The 21,132-nt window shown below is 36.2% G+C and overlaps 2 protein-coding genes across 2 annotated transcripts; both read left to right on the top strand.

Moving 5' to 3' along the window:
• The first annotated feature begins 1,029 nt into the window (after positions 1–1,029).
• On the top strand, positions 1,030–6,007 carry LOC123670733. Its single transcript, XM_045604268.1, has 6 exons — positions 1,030–1,420; positions 3,530–3,743; positions 3,796–3,892; positions 4,622–4,732; positions 5,692–5,847; positions 5,899–6,007. Exons 1-6 carry the CDS (start codon positions 1,030–1,032, stop codon positions 5,947–5,949), a joined length of 1,020 nt encoding a protein of 339 aa, XP_045460224.1. The 3' UTR covers positions 5,950–6,007.
• Positions 6,008–9,742: 3,735 nt separating this feature from the next.
• On the top strand, positions 9,743–12,274 carry LOC123671602 (fatty acid-binding protein, liver-like). Its single transcript, XM_045605559.1, has 4 exons — positions 9,743–9,958; positions 11,050–11,219; positions 11,282–11,389; positions 12,164–12,274. The coding sequence occupies exons 1-4, from the start codon at positions 9,889–9,891 to the stop codon at positions 12,221–12,223; spliced, it is 408 nt and encodes a 135-aa protein (XP_045461515.1). The 5' UTR covers positions 9,743–9,888; the 3' UTR covers positions 12,224–12,274.
• Positions 12,275–21,132: the final 8,858 nt, after the last annotated feature.

Raw genomic sequence — 21,132 nt, 5'->3', positions numbered from 1 at the left:
TACTTTCTGTGGGGCTATATAAAGTCATTGGTCCATGCGGATAAGCCACAAACCCTTGACCATTTGGAAGACAACATTCGCCGTGTTATTGCCGATATACGGTCTCAAATGTTGGAAAACGTCATCGAAAATTGGACGTCCAGATTGGACTACATCCGAGCCAGCCATGGCGGTCATATGCCAGAAATCATATTTTGAATGTAATGCCACAAGATTATCTTGCGGATAAATGAAATTCATGTCAATCGATTAATCCATCGTTGTTTTATTGCAATTTAAAGTTCTATACCTCTCAAAAAACACCCTTTAGTTAGATCTCCCAAGTAACGAGAGTCATACCAAACTTCATGATTTAGCTGCGTTAGATCCATCTTAAGGGCTGCACTTTGGAAGGACTATTGTTCTGTAGAGAAAAATTTTTCGAAAAAATGTTTTCAACTTCTCCCAATATTTTGATCGAAGAGTACAGATAATTGTCCAATTCTGGTAACCTTTCAAAGTAACAGCGATGGCAGTTTCAGAGAAAACAGTCGGAGGAATAGCTATCCTATTTTCTGTATTAATAAGAACCTTCAAACTTCATTGAACTTTCATAAGATCAAATAGGTACCTTCAATTCGAAAACTAAGTTTCCAACACTTCCTCTGAATATTCCACCCTCAATGTTACAAACTAATTGTTGGATGAGAAGCATCCAGAAACGACAAAAAGACAATTAATATTTAATTGGGTCAGAGAATTCAATATGTCACCCTGGAATAAAATATGACTCCATCTAAATTTTTGATGAACGATAGACAGTGTTGCTTTTGATTCAAGTGTGAACCATACGAAGTGTTACTAGCGCTAATGAAGAACTCAAAATTTTTTTCATTTATCCATTCCTTCATCCTAATCAGCGGCTTCAACACCCTCTGGTACAATACGGGATGGAAGGGAAAACTGATAAAAGTCTACTGTGTCGTATCCAGACTAATTTTCATCGTACAAATGGTTCTGGTGAACTTGTATATAAAAAAAGTTGCTAACATGGAAGACTGGAAGGACTTATTCTTCTTTATGGCCAGTACCCTGACTTCCAACGTATCTCTCTACAAATCTTTCTTATTCGATTCTAAGACCATGAAGAATCTGATAAAAGAGGCGTTTTTGCATGACAATTCAGTACAAAAATCCCATTATAAGATTAAGGAGGATTTGGAAAAACATGGCAACGTATGCACGAAATTTTTGATGATTTATATCACCATCTTCTTGTGTATCCTGTTCTCTTTGTATGCTGGTTGCGTTATCCTCTACTTGATGTCTTTGAAATGCGATGGTCATATTGAAGTATGTGAGAGAAGTTTGGTGTGGCCCTCTTTGTCAATTTTTAGTTTGGAAACGCATTATGGGCTCTCTCTTTTCGTCCATGGAATAGGTAAAAAAAAAGAGAAGAGTAGGCCAATTTGGCTCCTGTCATTCTACTGATTTCTATCTAGAAACAAAATTGTTTTTAGTTAATCACCAAAACATACTGAATGGGCATTTTTGAAATGTTCATTCGTGGATATGATCTCATGATTACATGACATTGAGTTATCCTTCAGTTGTTGGTATTTAGTCTTGTTGAAAAGTACCTATGCGGAGTTTAATTTTTTGTAATATGTATACCTTATATATAGGGTGTTTTTTTCTAGGTATATAACTTTTAGTTGGCATTACTGTTCAAGATGGAGACCAATTTACAGCTGTCAAGTGATTTATTCTCAGTTTGGTTTGACAATTCATCATGAGTAGACTGACGCCTGAACAACGCCTGCAAATAGTGCAATTTTATTTCGAAAATAATGGTTCTGTGCGGAATACGTATCGCGCACTACGTCCATTTTATCGTCGACAAAATCGTCCATCAGAGCAGTTAATTCGATTAACCATGTAACGTTTTCGCACCACGTTTACTCTTATTGATTACTCGCATCCCCAGAAACGACGTACGGTGCGTAAAGAAGAAGCTATTGCTGCTGTAGAGCGAAGCATTGAGGAAGACCCTTAGGCTAGAAACATAGTGAAGCGACCAAGAGGTGAGAAGAGGATAGTAGAGAGGATAGAGGCCAATTCAAACAAATATATTCTAATAAGGTGGTACATAGTGCAGCGATCCCGAATGCGGTTGCGTGAGGCGGTTAAGCGAGGATAGAGGCGAGATCGGGGAAGTTTGTTTTCCTTCATCGCCACGCGGCTGTGCAATTAATAAATAAAATTGGATTGACGCATTCATTAGTTCGATATTTGTGAAAAGTAATTTGTGGAATCAGAGAGATGCTCAACATCATAATTGATATATTTTGGACAAGTTATGGGACGCTGTAGCGGATGAAATGAAACTAACAAGTAATTAATCCGTGGAAGTGATAGGGTCGCGAATGAAATTAGTCTAGTTTTTCATCAATTTAGATTCAATTTCTTCCAGAATGTAGTCGTTGCAATATTCATACGAAAATATGAAAGACATTTCTCTGGATGATCGCGTAATTCTTTATACAAGTGATGAAATTTACCATGTACTTTCCTAGATTTATTAATTTCGTGAACACTACAAGTTCTTCTATTTTCATCATTTTTCATTACATACCAGAGTTTCAATAACGAATTTTTTAACAGTTTAAATCCATTTTTCGGAAACGCGCCTCCTCTATAATAATCAAACTCGACTATCGCCTTGATTTCTTGTTCGCCTCACTATGAGATGACACCTCGTCATCGCCGCTACTCTCGGGAACCGCTATCCTTTCTGCTATCCTCTTCGCACCTCTTGGTCGCTTCACTATGTTCCTAGCCTTAGAGTCTATCCGCCATCGAGCACAGGAATTGGATCTGTATCCATCCACTTTATGGAAGATTTTGCGGAAGGATCTTGGTTTGCATGCTTACAAAATCCAACTCGTGCAAAAATTGAAGCCAAACGATCATCAAGTGAGGCGTAGATTCGTCGAATGGGCACAAAATGAGATTGCCGTTGTTCCCGAATTGTGAATTGGCCTCCAAGATCTTGTGATTTCACACCGCCAGACTACTCTCTGTGGGGCTATGTAAAGTCATTGGTCTATGCGGATAAGCCACAAACCCTAGACCATTTGGAAGACAACATTCGCCGTGTTATTGCCGATATACGGCCACAAATGTTGGAAGAAGTCATCATTGGACGTCCAGATTGGACTACATCCGAGCCAGCCGTGGCGGTCATATGCCAGAAATCATATTTAAAATGTAATGCTACAAGATTATCTTGCGGGTAAATGAAATTCATGTCAATCGAATAATCCATCGTTGTTTTATTGCAATTTGAAGTTCTATAGCTCTAAAAAAACACCCTTTACATAGAAGTCCGAATACCTAGATATATGAACTTTCTTATTCTCTTCAAATCCAAAGCCACTTAAGAGGTGAATTGGAATGAAGAAATATCCAGCAAAATCTGAAATATGTTATTATCTCTACTTACAATAATGTACCTATTCTACATTATTAACCTTGTTGTTGATTTCAGGAATGACTTACCTAGGTGTCTTTGTCTTAACGTCGAATGTAACTCTTGCTTCACTCTGTATTTTTCCAACATTTAAACTGAAGCATTTACAAAACGTACTGGCTAATTTTCAATACTATGCCGAAATTTCCAGTAAGTCTTTGAATATATCACTTCGAGAGGCTGAATATTATGTGGTCAGAGAATGTATAATAGAGCATCAGAAAATAATAAGGTGCATTACGTAGCAAATGTGAGGCTCCTGATGTTTCAAATTTTTTTTTCAGTCAATTTGGAAAGCTAAAAAAGAATACCCAAACCTTGTTCTTGGTCGATTTTATAACTCGTGCACTTCAAACTGCACCTTACCTAGTGATACTTATGGTGAGTTGTGGAGCTAATAGCCTTTTTGTTTGTAGTTTTTAACGCTGCAATTTTGGGTCTTCATTAATGCATTATCCTAGTGGAGACCACAGAACTGTAGTACATATCATATTATTTTGATTTATTATGATGTGATAGTTGTAGGTTATTTTATAAAGATGAGGACCTCTGAAAATACGATTGAGTGTATTTTACATATAAAGAGTTTTCCAATAAGCAGTTTCATTCGGAATAGACTGCTATCTGGTAGCTGCCACTTTTGAAGTTACATTCGACAAGTAAAAACTACGTCAATACTAAAATTGAGAAGATACACGCTTCAAAAACGCATTGAAATATTTTAAATTCACTGCAAAACTAAAGCACTTTTGTAGAATTGGTGAAAAAAATTTAAGATAAGGTTATTGCCAATGCTCCACAATCGATTCAAGACCTTCAAGATGGAATTAGTGAAGTTATCGAGGACATACAGTCGTGAATGTGCGAATTGATAATGGAAAATTTTATGAAAACTATATGATGATCTGAAGTAGGCGTGGCTGCACTTTGGCTGATATCGTTTTCTATCGTTGATGGAATACCTTCCTCTCCACAATGAAACAAACATCCATTGATTTATCTTAAAATATACTCTTTTTTTAATATCAAAATGAAATCTCTTATTGAAAAACTTTTTATAATACTCCTGTCCGGTAGAATTTTTTTCTATTCGATGAATCTTTGTTTTAGGCTTCTGACGGCCACATAGACTATGTGCTTATAATGACAATATCCTGCATGGCTTTTGTCTTATTCGAGTTGCTCATGATTTACTGGTTTGCACAGATGATCGTCGATGAGGTAATATAATTTTATGAATAATATAGTGTGATATTTTATTCGAATTCGATTAAAAAAGGACTAGCAATACTATCCGAAAATTCATTCATGTAAAGCTTCATTGCTGTTGAATAACCCTAACCTAGCCTAACCTAATAATGAGAGGTTTAATGAAAAGAAATCTATTATTCTTGCATGTAAAAAGGCTTTATTTACCATAGTCAGAATGATCCGATTAAGGTCAAATATGCGTCGTTTTCTTCGATAATTTGTTGCCATTTTGAATGTAATATCTTTATGTCCCTCTCATAGAAGCTCTCGTTCCTATCGGTCAAAAACTGAGACAGTCAATTTTCACAAGCCTCTGTTGAAGTGAATTTTTCACTAGCAAATATGGTAGCCATAGACAGGAACAGATGGTGATCACTTGGTGCCAGGTCCGGACTATGAGGTGGAAGCATAAAAACCTTCCAACCAGGCTTCCGGAGCATCTGACGAGTAACCATTGGTGTGTGTGGTCTGTGGTCCTGTTGAAACACCACTCCTCTCCTATTGGCCAAATCTGGCCACTTCTGGGCGATTATTGATTCTTTCAGACGGTCCAATTGTCGACATTACAGTTCTGAGTTAACAGTTGTGCCGTAGGGGGGCAGCTCAAAGTAGATAATTCCCTGCCAATCCCACCAAACACAAAGCAAAACCTTCCTGACGAAATCAAAATAGGTTGTTACAGTATCAGGATCATGAACACTATTTATCAGAATATTTTCTGTAGTCGATAACTCAGTCTATACTATATTGAAAAAATAATGGATTTATCTTTACTACGCCTAATAGTATTAGTTTTCCAGCTAAACTCTAGCTAGTTTGAGAATCATTTTCGTGAAACTATCTCTGTCCTTCTATTGTATCTAAATAAAATGGTAGATATTATAATAATAACTGTGATAGAAAAGAAACTCTCAAATCCTTGATTGCAGAGCATCAACATCGGAACAAGCATAAGCCTTTCCAATTGGTATGAATCAGACACAAAGACTCTCAAGTTAATCCATTTGCTGATGGTCAGATCCAATAGACATCTGGCTCTGAAGGTGGGCCCTTTTTATGAGATGGACTTGCAGGTTTTTCTTAAGGTTAGTTTGGTTCTGATCTAAGGATAGTCTTAAACTATAATTTTCTTGCAGATATTCAAAGGAATGTACTCGGTTGTAATGATATTCCAGAGGAATACATGAATACCTAGTTATTTACGTCTGATTTGTATCAAACTTTTATTTTTATTTTTCAGCTTTTATTAGTTTTTTTTTTTTGAATAATTGCACTACCATTATGCTTGTTATTAATTGGATTATTAAATGAAAAAATTGGTGAGATCAATGAAATGAACACCTATGTACATTTTTATTCTTTCCATACGAACATAGTTCATATTAATTCTGCTTACATATATTCATTATGGGTACATTTCTCGAAGGCGTCTGCTCAAATACTTCAGAAGAATGCTCCTTTTTATTTTTCAATTCATCGTCAAAAAGATAAGAGTCTGCTCCTTTTTTTCGCTAAGCAAAATAACCGTGTTTTTTGTAACAATATAAAATTACCCTTAGCAATAATGGGTTTGACAGAATTCACTTCAGATTATTGGTTCTTTTTTATTGACAGTATAAAACAAAATTTTAAATGTGTTTTTCTACATACCGATTACAAATATGGTTCAATTCGTATTGGTCATTCTATTAGCATGAAGGAGAAATATAAAACCTTTGCACTATTTAAAAAAATATCAAATACGAAGAACATCAATGGACAATTTCTTTTGATTTAAAAATGGTTAACTTCCTCTTTGGATCCCAAAATGGATCTACAAAATATAATAGCTTGTTTTTGCCTCTTGGACAGTAGAATCGGCTCTACTTTTTAGGATACATCAACTTATCTACCAATGTGGGTTTCATTCAGTATATTCAATTATGAGTGTTCTAAAATCATTATATATTCATTAATGTAGGTACAATGGTTTTATTGTCAAACTGTAATTGAGTAAATTCCAAGTAATCTATAAATAGAGGAACTGTTGCCTATCAGGTACCTGAACTGACCTTTTAATCCCCTAACTCAGGTAAGTAAGAGAAAAAATCATATTCCCTGCGTTTTACATATAAAGTTGGGATTAATCAAGAATCTGAAGGTTCTTGATAAGAATGAGTCATGTTTTGCATATATAGAGGTAAGAATGCATCAGTTGAGCAAAAAAACTCAAAGCAGGGATATTTGACGGCCCAAAATTAAGACAATTAATTGAGGATCCTGCCTCCATAAATTCAATGAATCAAGTTGAATGAGAAGCTTGGACATCATTTGTTGCTGTTGTAGAAAATTTTCTAGGCAAACATAAAGCTCAAAACTATGTTGAAATGGTTAACAAGATGCTTAATAGTTTCAAATCCTTAGGGTGCAATATGAGTATTAAAATACACTATTCACACAGCCACTCAGACCGTTTTCCAGAAAATTTGGGAAAAATGAGTGAGGAACAGGGTGAAAGATTTCACTAAGATATTAAAGTTGTGGAGGATCGCTACCAAAGAAGATGGGGCATGCACATGATGGCAGATTATTACTGGAATTTAAGAAAGGTCTGTTTAAAAAACATTCAAGAATGTCGCGAAATAGAAGCTTTCGAAGTGTTGAGTGACTATTTGATTTCTTCATTTTGTAAAACCAAAATAAAATTAATGTAACTTATATTTCTCTGAAACTGTATATCTTAAAAATTTGAGCTCCTATGTAAAAATGAATACGATATTTGAATTCAGGACATCAAATTGATATATAATCAGCTTAAAAAACCTCGACACCAAAACAGCTGTTCCATTGTGTATTGATTACAAATTCTGGACACCCTGCACAAAGCAGTTTTTTAAAATTATAAAAAATTGACGATCCTTTGAAGCAGAATTTTAAATTTATCAATTCCCGCTTCTGTCTAAATAAAATGTAGAATTGGAGCAAAATGATCTCGCCCTGTTCTGTAAACTAAACTCACGAAGGGTAAATGAAAGCTAAAAAATCCAATTAAAATGAATCTGAAAGGTTTTCGGAAAAACCATGTTCAAACAATTCCCAGAATCCATTCTGGATTCTCACCTGAAAATGACTATTTCAGCATGACTGCCCTCTATTTGCCTTAGAAGAGTAGCTACGACCTTTGTACTCGTGTAATATTTGCGAATGGCGCACAGTAAAATATCGAGCAAACCTTCATGTGAAATATATTTTCCTTCCTAAGCAAACATTATCTAGAATCTGGACATAGTTCGAGTTTGTTTTTTCAAAAGTTGGTATATTTAACTTCAATACCTGATCCTCAGCGATATCTTATCGGTGGATTATCGAATTTTGTCATTCTGTAACAACTCATCAAGTTGCCAGTGGCGTACAGCGAAATTTGGAAGAAAGTGAGCAATTTTAAAAAGGGTTGTTTGGAGATTGCGGTGTTTCACCCTAGGAACATTAATGCAATTGTCACTGTGGAAAACCGGTGTTACCTGCCATATACACCTACCATATTCATAGAAGAGCATGGTGACTATACCGTAACGTATGTCCTGAGCAGTGTCGTTGAAAATCGAACCTCCAAAATAAGCATTTTTAATTCTATTCGCGTTTCTTCAAGGAAATAGTTACAAAAAAGTAAATTGAAAGTATTGCATAATTCTTTCGTTTTATGATATCTCAACAGGGATTTCCAATATAAGGTTTCATTCCAATATTGGAAAAACGAGATTATTTTAAGATAAATTATTGGATATGTTCATTTCATTGTAAGATGAAAGTATGCTGTTAACCATGGAAAACTTTTTTTTGCAAAAATGCGATTGTTTAGTTGATTGTGTGACACGTAGCGCAGTATTGTTGACAATAAACGTCATCCACTCCATATGCCTCCAATTTACCGACTTGAGTTCATGTGTTAATAAAATTCTAAATGCCTTAAGACCAATGTCTTTATTCAAAATTCTCAAGATCGTCCAGTAAGCTACAAACCTGTGTTTTCGTCAACAATACAGGCTATAGCACCAATATTCTCAGTTGTTATTGAGCGACGCCAACGATTTCGATACTTCACATTAGTAACTTGTCCCATCACAAAATTTTTCAGCAGTTTCACTATTGCCGGCTGTGAAGGTGATTCACAACGACCCAATAGTACTTTAGTTTTGCGAATTGTGACTTTTCACCGTTTTTGAAGCGAATTTGAACAATTTCAATGAGTGTTTATTTATCCTTCCATTTTTAGTAATGGCGTAGTTTTTGCTGCGAATGTCAAATTCGACAACAGCCCAGATAGTTAGCTATTCAAAATAAAACCTTTCAATGGATAGCCTTTTATTATAATGGTTTGAAAGTTCATATGTAAATGTCGACAAAAATTAGATAGATACGAAACGGTTGTCCAACAAGATAAAACTTGTGTGTGAAAGAATACTGAACAAATATGCCATTACGCCTTTCAATAAAATACAAATAAGAACAAACCACAAAAGGATTCCGGTCAAAAAGCTGCACATGTATTGAGGTACTATTGTTACCTCATATACTATTGTAGTGACTCTGTCTGCCCGAAAGGTGGCGTTGTATGTGTCGCGCCACACTCTAGTGCTGCCCCGACGAATTTATAATGGTCGCCGCGTTGCAGCAGAGTCACCTCTCCACGGTGGTGTGAGAGGGTGTCTTGGGCAGAGATCGTTGGATAGCCAAACTGAAGAGTCCACCAGCAATCTCAGGACGAAACACCGTAATCCTTAGAGAGACTTTTGGCTAGAGAAAGACACACCAAACTTGTTTGAAGTTTCGAATGCAAGAATATTCTTTCGGCTGATAATTTTGAGGGAATCAATGTTTTAGTTGCTTCCATTGCAGCACGCCTCTGAAAATTTGAGGATCTGACTGTAAGAAAGTGCATCCCAACTGCTCCTTTAAAATTATCGAAGCTTATCTGATAATCTCGTATTGATTTCATCTTACACTTTGTGCCTACGAATCAGGCAACATTGATTATGTTTGCCCATCATTCTTAATCACCAGATTAAGAAGTGCATCCTATATAAGGTAGGTTTTTAGTAGTTTATTACTCTAGATCTTCTGAAACGTCGTCTTGAAAACTAACAAAAATGGTGCAGATAACTGGCAAATACCAATTGGTGAAGAGTGAAAACTTTGCCGCCTACCTTATTGGCATTGGTGAGATTTTCTTTACATTTTTCTTTCAATAAAAAAATTCAAAAATAAGTATGTGGTATTGGCATAATTTTTCGAAAAACTCGACTGTTTGAAGCACTGAAGTCAAGAGCTTTTGAGCGTTCATTGTTTTATGCGTCAAATTGTGCCCTGTGTTTCACCATGTTCTATCAAGGTTAATCGTTGGAATTTCGAATTTGTTTTCGACGAACTGTTAGGAGGCTCCATAGAGTAATAAACATAGATAGGAGGGAGTAAACGTAATGTCCCTAACATGGTTAGATTACGTTGTCGGATTCTGATATATTTTTAAATCCACATTTTTACTATATCATTATGAATGAATATTATGTTGAATGAATTATATTTAGTTTAGTGATTCCTGATTAAATATGCAAATTTGAATATTTGGAATCAGATATTTTTCCTAATTGTCGAATATATAATGAGCGGAATATTTATTGTTTTCTGTATCTACCTGCTGAAATCCAAGGTTTGGCAACTTTTGCTCTCCTAGTGTCATCGGTTGTTTCACGTCGTTTGACGCGCTTGAAGTGTGTTTTCTGAATTTCTGATATATTTAGGTATTTATTTCATTATATTTTGTGTTGGTATGAAACGTTAATTCACTATGGGATATAAGAAGTGCTTTCTTTGTGGAGAAACTGGAGAATTGAGTAAAATATCGTATCACTGATATGTTTTCATTTCCGCGCGCTTCATGTCAAATTTGATAGTAGGTACATGTTGGGGACAAAATATGCTTACTGAAAATGAGATATGCTCCCTCTATCCTTATTTATTACTCTGAGGTAGGCTCCTATATAGGTTTTTCCATTTATGAAGAAACGAAAAAGTGGCAGGTTTTAATCTTATAAAATTTCGAACAAATAAGATTTATTTGCTCAATGCAACTTGATGATTAAATGAAAAAACATAAGTTTGTAACACCACGTGCATTTTCAAACAATTTGAAAATGTAGCTCTAATAAAGCCTAATGATACCTTGTCCAAACAAAATTTAAGCTCTGAACCGTAATAGAGCGTCAATTGTGGAACACTTTGTATTTAAATCTCAAAAATCTTTTGATCAGGTCTCCCAGAAGACAAATCCAATGAGGTCGACAAGATAAAGCCAACTTACGACATCAAACATGAAGGCGATAAGATCTGCGTTGATGTCGACCTTATGGCCGACCTACACGTCGAGTATATCCTCAATAAAGAAATCGATGAGAAACTACCATACGGTGTCGTTGTCAAGGTTAGTAGTCCTTGATTTCTCATAATTTTCACAATTTAATGCATGAAAATGAATCGTTACAGACCACCACTGTCATGAAGGGAGATGACACAATCGTTATGAGCAGTAAAACACCAAAAGGAAGAACAGGAACAAGAACCTATACTTTCAGCGGTAACGAAGTCACCATTGTAAGTACTTTGATGTCTAAAAATAGTTCAATAACAATAGTACTTGTTAATCGACGACAAAAGTTTATTTTACATCTATCAAATATTTTTGAAACGAAAACACTTTGACAAGATTCCCCTGTATATTTCTATATCTCCAACTTATAACAATTCGGAGACGACAACTTGTTCAACTTGAGAACTCGAAACAATACAAAATACAATTTCCACCTGAATAAAGAGACGATTAGAAAACAGGGCCCATAACCTGTTGACGATCGTAAACTCACAGCGCCTCCGTTAACATTCTTCTCATTGCTATGTATATCTATGTCGCTATGTACTAGGGATTCAATTTAGGCATGAATATTATTCTCAAATTAACATTTTACTCGAGTTTATCGTTAGTAAGAATATCATTTTTTCTTTCAATAAAGACATTAAGAAGAATGAATATTAAAAGGGTGTCATACAATATTATATCTCATGAATTTTTATGTTGAGTAATCTTCGCTGGAAGATGGTCGTTTTTAGTTCCATATTGAAAAGATATAATATATCTCGATCTTGTTATCTCTTCCCACTTGATGTCTCTATTTTCAGAACGAAGCAGGTGTAGTTGATAAAATACGAACGTAATCATGTTATATGAATTGGCATAATTTGGAATCCATTTAAGTTGAGAGTGTTTCACAATTAGGGAAATTTCTTTATTGAATTTTTATCTGCCTGAACCTGAAAAGTAGTAAATTATTGAATTGTTTATCGCTCTTTTCAAACTAATTTTTTTTCCAGATCTACAAAGATGACGATCCAAAATGCCCTGTTGCAACTCGTGTATTCAAAAGGCTGTGAAAAGTTAATTTGAAGATGTGAATCTTTGAATAAATATATTCTTTCAATTTTGTTATTTTTTTCATTGAGTTTTTCCTTAAAATAATGCAAGTACCTGGTTAGCATTAGCGAATTTATCGAAGAAATACTGTGAAATATAATGTATTTTCTCTTTGCTAGGGTCCATCTTTGAAGCGCACTCAAACTGAACTCTGTCAACTAATCACAAAACTGTCGGAAAGGATTTTATAGTATGAAATCTCATCTTTCTAACCAAATCTTGTAGAAACCGGTCGGACTTATACAACGCGAGATATAGTCTAAAGCCATCTATTAGAATTTGGGGTATCGCGTTTTCGTGGGACGAGAACTTTATTGTGGTACAGCACCTAGAAACATCCTTGAACACTCTACTAACTCAACTGGTAATCATCTCGTAACTTATTTCATTGACTCTTCTCTTCCCAGTTTTATATTTGGGTTACAAACATAAAATCATATGGTACACCGTGAATTTCTTCTTCCTTTTCTTATTCTCTAAGTTGTATGCCTGCGCAATGGTATCGTGGTGCCTGCACACTAATTAGGGTAGGGTAAATATATTCTCTATTGTATCTTTCTTAGAACCCTATGAATGAGAAAGTTGTATGCACAAGTACCACGAAAGACCATTGTTACAGTAATGCAGGTACAATCATAAAGGGTGTTTTTTTAGAGCTATAGAACTTCAAATTGCAATAAAACAAAGATGGATTATTCGATTGACATGCATTTTATTTATCCGCAAGATAATCTTGTGGCATTACATTTTAAATATGATTTCTGGTATATGACCGCCACGGCTGGCTCGGATGTAGTCCAATCTGGACGTCCAATTTTCGATTACTTTTTCCAACATTTGTGGCCGTATATCGGCAATAACACGGCGAATGTTGTCTTCCAAATGGTCAAGGGTTTGTGGCTTATCCGCATAGACCAATGACTTTACATAGCCCCACAGAAAGTAGTCTAGCGGTGTTAAATCACAAGATCTTGGAGGCCAATTCACAGGTCCAAAACGTGAAATTAGGCGGTCACCAAACGTGTCTTTCAATAAATCGATTGTGGCACGAGCTGTGTGACATGTTGCGCCGTCTTGTTGGAAGCTCAGCTCCTGGACATCATGGTTGTTCAATTCAGGAATAAAACAGTTAGTAATCATGGCTCTTTACCGATCACCATTGACTGTAACGTTCTGGCCATCATCGTTTTTGAAGAAGTACGGACCAATGATTCCACCAGCCCATAAAGCGCACCAATCAGTTCGGATCTTCCTCAATGCTACGCTCTACAGCAGCAATAGCTTCTTCTGTACGCACCGTACGGCTTCTCTGGGGATGCGAGTTATATCAATAAGAGTAAACGTGGTGCGAAAACGTTCCATGGTTAATCGAATTAACTGCTCTGATGGACGATTTTGTCGACGATATAATGGACGTAGTGCGCGATACGTATTTCGCACAGAATATTATTTTCGAAATAAAATTGCACTATTTGCAAGCGTTGTTCAGGCGTGAGTCTATTCATGATGAATTGCCAAACCAAACTGAGAATAAATCACTCGACAGCTGTTAAATCGGTCGCCATTTTGAACAGTAATGCCAACTTAAAGTTATATACCTCGAAAAAAAACACCCGTTATTAAGTATTGTGACGACAATTTCGGCTAGACGAAGACATTATGTCTAATTGCTTTTTGTCGCCACAAGAAAAATAATGAATTTCTTTTTACTGAACCTGATATAAGTTCAACTGTCTCTTGAGACACCTTGTATTTTCATGAATCAATTTCACAAGCGCTTCTCAGCTAAATTCAGGATTATAAATCCACTCAATAGAAATGAAATGATATTCGCCTCCGGAGATGAGGCACAATCCTATCAAACACACAAGAACGGATTGATGGCGCTCCAAGAAGACTGCATAATGTGATAGCCAAGAGTCCCTCACGGGGGCGCAGATGTGCAAGCATAAAGGGGCCTGGAGAAAAGACGAAGAAGCCGGAGAATCATACCGAGTTAGCATTAATGAAGTGGCTCCTTTGTTCGAATTACAATTTCAACGTTTGAAGATCATTCCTTTATTCCCTCAAATTGAAAATATTTCACTCTACTTCTTCGTTATCTCTGCGAGGACAGTCGTGTTTGCTTTGTCAGTTCTTCTTTTGCTGGTGTGCTCAGGTGTCATTTTTAGCTTTTGCAGATAGATAGATGGTATTTTGAATATCAAGAACGGTAGGTATGCACGTTTTACACATCGAATAGAATTATCTTGAAGTGATGATCTGCTTAATTTTAGTTTATTCATTTTAAAATAATTGTATATTAAGAATCAAGAACGGTATGTTTACCGACGAGTTTGGACGAGTAACGTAGCAGCCACTACAATTATTCTCTGGAAACGGTAATCGAAAAACTTTTTTCTTAAGACGTCTACTCATATCTTTAATATGAGAAGGAAAGGTTTGATAACAAAATTTGAACCAAAAAGTACTCGAAATAATAGCATTTTTTTGATTCGATTGTCTTACCATTCGATTGTTCCTAGATTGAAGGTACGAAGAAAAATGATAAATTCCTTGAAAATTTTAAGAAAAGAATGTCTTAAACATGCTTTGTTTTCGAGATACAGGGTGTTTATTGTAGTCCTACTTTTGTGAGATGCATATAACAGTTTATCTAATCTTTATTGAACTTCTCGATAGATTGGGTAAATGAGTACCAAAACTTATATTTCACTATTTATTCATCACAGCTCACTGGATTTTATAATATATAATATATATATTATATATATATATATATATATTATATATTTTATATATATAATAATGTAACGTTTTTCGGTTAATTGAATCACTTATTCTTACTAACACTAATTTATTTCAGATACACAACCATAAACAACTATTCACAGATAATTTATTTCCATTACTACATTAATTTATTTCCACTACTACATTAATTTATTTCCACAACTTATATCTAACGGGTGTTTTTTTTCGAGGTATATAACTTCAAGTTGGCATTACTATTCGAGATGGAGACCGATTTGACAGCTGTCAAGTGATTTATTCTCAGTTTGGTTTGGCAATTCATCATGAATGGATTTACGCCTGAAAAACGCTTGCAAATAGTGCAATTTTACTTCAAAAATAATGGTTCTGTGCGGAATACGTATCGCGCACTACGTCCATTTTATTTTGTTTAGCGATGAAGCGCACCTCTGGTTGAATGGCTACATCAACAAACAAAACTGCCACATTTGGAGTGAAGCTATTCCTCAAGTGTATGTCGAAACACCGTTACATCAAGAAAAACTGACTGTTTTGTGCGCTATATGAGCTGGTGGAATCATTGGTCCGTACTTCTTCAAAAACGATGATGGCCAGAACGTTACAGTCAATGGTGATCGGTATAGAGCCATGAATACTAACTTTTTCATTCCTGAATTGAACAACCATGATGTACAGAAGCTGTGGCGCAACATGTCACACAGCTCGTGCCACAATCGATTTATTGAAAGACACGTTTGGTGACCGCCTAATTTTACGTTTTGGAGCTGTGAATTGGCCTCCAAGATCTTGTGATTTAACACCGCTAGACTACTTCCTGTGGGGTTATGTAAAGTCATAAACCCTTGATCATTTGGAAGACAACATTCGCCGTGTTATTGCCGATATACGGCCACATATGTTGGAAAAATTCATCGAAAATTGGACGTCCAGATTGGACTACATCCGAGACAGCCTTGGCGGTCATATGCCAGAAATCACATTTAAAATGTAATGCCACAAGATTATCTTGCGGATAAATAAAATTCATGTCAATCGAATAATGCATCGTTGTTTTATTGCAATTTAAAGTTCTATAGCTCTCAAAAAAACACCCTTCACATTAATTCATTTCCACAACTTATATCTACTTGAGTGTACGGCACAGACTGCCGTTTACGTCGTCACTGCTCTCTTCTGTGGTTTCCATTGGTATACCGCTGGCATCTTTCTCTAGAAGACTTGATCTTTCCATCGAGCTCTCGGTGCGTCCGGTACCTTCTAGAAAGAGGCAGTGGTGTAGGGTTTGCTAGTGCGTTACAATAATTTGAATTTTCCTGAGGATTACTGAAGAATTGTTTTTCAAGAACGTCAATAATCAATAAAGTGTAGTACTGGACCACAGTTTCTTTTTACGTTTTCCTAAACTACCAGTGGTTCACTAAAATAAATTCTGGTGGGAAGAAGCTGGTACTCTTCCAAAAAAATATCACCCTGTAGATTTGCATTCAAAATTAGCATATCACATGATGAAAACTTCAAATTGGAACATCTATACCTAATTTAAGTTGAATATCTTGTGGAGGGAAGGTGCTATGAGAAAAAATCTTAAATTCGATGTGAATAACTTAGTTCAGTTCTTTGATAACTGCAAAATTAAAATTTTGTGAGGAAAATGATGCAAAAAAACTGAAAACAATGGGTGAGTGTATACCGATGACAAATAAAAAAATCACAGATGGTGAAACAAGGGGGAAGCTGACAAAACGGGTAGAAGAAGGAAAATAATAAACATCGGACATAGATTTGCTTACAGTGTAATCAGAGTACTCATCTTGAAAGCGATAATAAACTCATAAACCGTAATAGGGTCCGATTTTTTGCTGCTGTGTTGATTTTAAAGAAAAGTAAAAAGAGTATTGGTTTATTTTATGGAAGAATTTTCTTTCATCGTCTTTGAGAGAATTCTGAAATTTTATATAATGGAAATCTTGGGGGGTAATTACCCCCAGAACCCCACCATTTCTACGTGACCTTATTGGAGACACAGTGCATATAAACATTCAGCTTTTATAGTCTGGGGTCCAAGCGTTCTTACTCTATAATAAACTGACAAGATACCAACTATTTCTTACGACACCATTCAACGTCCTTTGTCCCTGGGTCCAACCCTGTCCCCAGAGTGATCTACGATCCGCGAATTGCGCTATTTAACTTGACGATGTAAAATTACGGCTTGCTACGAATTATTCCCGATTCATATCTCCGTAATAAAGTGGTTGTTATCACTTCCGCCCAGTTGCTAATAGGACAATGCAGGGAGCGCTGTACAAAGATAATGCGCTGCTCTGGACCCGGCCGAACATGCATGATATACTGGCTCTTTCGGGACCTTCGTACTTTTGTGGCTCGACGCTGGTTCGCCTCGGCGGACTCCACTTCGAATTATGGCCGGTGGTGCCTTTCCTGCAAGTTGCAATTTTTTTTAAGTTTTTTTTTGGAACTACCGGCTGAAAGAGCTCGAACGGATCTTGATTCGTTTAGTAGCTCATATGGTGATTCATAATTTAATACTAAGCTAATGTAATATGCAACGAAATTGCACGATTCAATTCATCGTATGCTATTGGTCGCCGGTGAAGCACAAACGGATGCGCGTAACTAGATAAAGGAACAGAGAGAATTTTCTGAAAGATTTCAATAATGATCGATATTTCAGGAAAGATACGCACCTTGTTTTAGATTTCAGCCATTACTAGTTCAATTTGAGTTTTAGAATTTGATTTATCAGCGAGAATTGTGTCGGGATTCTCGGTAAGTGTTGACATGAATATTTGCATTCAACAAGTAATAATTTCACCAGAGCGAATCGATTAATTTTGAAACGGTAGTTTCTTCTCAGGTTTATTTTATGATAAATGTATGATTTCTTTATAATTTTTTACTTAGAAATCCGAGAAGGAGTTGTAAATTCAGGTTAACCTATTCTAATATCGTTGTTCATTTTCCCAACGCACCTCCCGTGGGATTGGAACAACAGAAACCACTCTTGGGATTGAAAAATATCAAGGTGTATTTCCTTGAGATACAGAATTTGGAATAGTACGCACGTTAAACCAATTTAGTTCCTGAAACTCAGAGAATACCTGCGTAATACCTGGCGTTATTACATCAACTTCGCTGAATGAAAATTGGAGTACTGTAGCTTCCTGATAAGATCTGGTGTTCAGAAGGCTGAAAATAATTTACAGAAGAGGTTTCATCCTAATAGCGGAGTAATTCATTAAAAACTGATTTTATGTTAAGTTTTTATTCCAATAATATTTGTTTAGAGTGAAAAGGATCGATCTTTGTATATTTAAATTTTATTAAATTTGTAAAAACCTGGGTAGGAATTTTGTTGCCAAATAAGCCAAACCACCTCAAGAAATCAGTCTTTAGAGTGTCATGGGCAATTGTAACATTACAAATACTTCTTCTTCTTCTTGAAATACTGAGACCATAAAATCCTAAGCACATCATGCTGACGCCATAATTGTCGGAATCAATCACGCGCATGCGTCTCTTTGATCGAACTCAATCTTTAGGGCAGGTACCAAGGTGCCTTCGCTCTAACACACACATTCACTGGTATCATTTCGTCTTAGATCCTGTATAGTTAGTTCTACTGTGTTTGTTATGATAAACTCTGAATCTGGGGTGATAGAATTATTTCTTACATTAGAGACTTTACGTTATTTAACATATATACATAGGTGTACAACTTTGATTCCGCCGTTTTTTTCCGAAATTCGAGGCTTCATTGTCAAAAACTGGTTATACATTTATGATTCAAAGTATTGTCCATCGCTGGCCACTACATTCACCCATCTTTCGGGCAGCGTACGAATCCCGCGTCGAAAAAACTGGTCATCTTCTGAAGCGATCCACGAATCGATCCAATTTTTACTTCTTCATAAGACCGGAAGTGCTGGTCAGCCAGGCCAAGTATATCTACTTTCGCAATGTGGGGTCGATCATTGTTATGCTGTAAAATCACTTTATCATATCCCTCGTTGTATTGCAGCCGTTTGTCTTTCAATGCTCAGCTCAAACGCATTAAATGCGTTCGACAAAGATCGCTTATTATTGTTTCAGTGGGCTTTAACAACTCATAATACACTACGCCGAGCTGGTCCCACCAAATACGGGCGGAAGCAAAGTTGTACACCTAATACCAATTGCCTTCCAGAATTATATTGAAATGCTCAACATTATTGGTCAATAGGGATTAATGCCATGATAACCTCGTTCACCGGATTTAATGCAGTTGGATTTTTATACACAGTGTTCCCAAATTGTTTGAAAAAAAAAGTTTGGTCCAGTGCTAGACTTTTTAGTTTCTTGTTGTTTGTCGTATCAGCTACCGATTTCCAGAAAAAAACAACAATTCCCTAGTATTCCTCAGGAAAATACAATTTATCATGAAAATTTAGTAAGTTAGCTGTAGCGAATATTAATAAAGATTATAAGAATATTATATATAATCATCACAAAAAGAAGGATTACGATAAACACTCTGTATCTCAAAAACAAAGCGTTAGCAGGCCTATGTTGAAGAATTTTTTTCCCCATCCAAGGAATCTCTGATTTTATTCTGTACCTATCCCCAATTCAGGAACACCCTGCGTTTCCGAGTAGGTATAAAAAGAAAATAATATTCTTCAAATTCTTTAACATCAAAACGAAAAAGAAACTGCATAAACAAAAAGAATGAGGGTTTATGGTGAGAAAGACGGATTCCTCATCAGTGAACCGAATCATATCGTTTTAGACCATGTCAGGCTCGAAATCTGAAAATTACATACAACTTGACAAAATATTAAAGCAATTTATTTAGAGAACGAGTACTTGAAGAAGATGCTAGGCAAAAAACGTAGCAACTTATCGAACATAATATAAAACCCAATTTTATATTCACTCAGTCTAAAAATCATTAATCTGATGGATTTTCATCTCTTTCCAGTTGAGACAGACAGTTCTATCAACACGATACGAAGAACACAACATCCAACCATCTCCATTTCAAAACTGTCACCTCACATCAAAGACGTTACGGTTACAAGCAGACCATAACATAATCCCCCAGATTTCATCTTTACGCTCCCAAGTATGGCACTGCAACGATCCTGCCTGCAAAATAATTCAACTCGGGGAGTCCTGCTTAAGCCTCGCGTAGACTTTGGAACGGTGACGCTTCAAAACTATCACGTTGTTCGGAGTAAATAGGTCAATAAAAAAGGATCAACTGAATTTACGTTATCGTTCCAGCCTTTATGTTGGCCGCGTCATCAATTTTTCCTTCTGTATACATAGTTGAATAACCGTCCTGGCAAGATTAAGGGGTAAAGGAACATCCTATTCTTCCGTCTGACTTTTATTACCTGCCTGGAGACGGCGACAGAGCGGTGTTCGATCTGGAGAACAGTGGCTTGGGGATATTGGATCTCAGAAACGTATCACAACATGTTTGTCAATATTACAGGAATTGAAAGAAATTCGAAATATATATACTAACTGAGAAAGAAACTGCAACACCCAGAAGGAGCTGTTTAAAATTTATTTTTTTTTGGTGAAACATAGATAGTATAGCAAGGAGTAAATGATCAAAATTTGGAGAAAAGAAACGATGGGTTTACATTCTTTTCAATAAATTTGTTAATAATTTGTTTATCCACCGCGATTATCTTTACATTCCGCAACACGTCTCGGCATTGATGCAATAAGATGCTCTATTTCTTCTTGAGGGATATTATCCCGATCTACCTGTATTTCATGTCTGAGAGCCACCAAAGTGTGTGAGGGCAGGGGTTAATTTCCAAGCTTTCTACCCATGATGTCCCAAACATGCTCTATGGGCGAAAGGGATCAGGGCGGCCATGGCGAAAGATTCACATGGGTTGCTTCGAAAAAGTTTAAACTAACTCTGGCAACATGAGGTTGGGCATTATCTTGCTGAAATATTGGATTCTCGAGCCGGTCAAAGTAGGGGAGAACATATGGCTACACTATTTCTTGAAGGTAACGCAGCGCTGCCATGTTACCTTCATGTGCAGTATAGCACCCCATAACATAATGC

The sequence above is a fragment of the Harmonia axyridis genome, chromosome 1, assembly GCF_914767665.1.
Source record: "Harmonia axyridis chromosome 1, icHarAxyr1.1, whole genome shotgun sequence".
NCBI classification, from domain to species: domain Eukaryota; kingdom Metazoa; phylum Arthropoda; class Insecta; order Coleoptera; family Coccinellidae; genus Harmonia; species Harmonia axyridis.
This window is presented reverse-complemented; position numbering and strand designations above follow the sequence as displayed.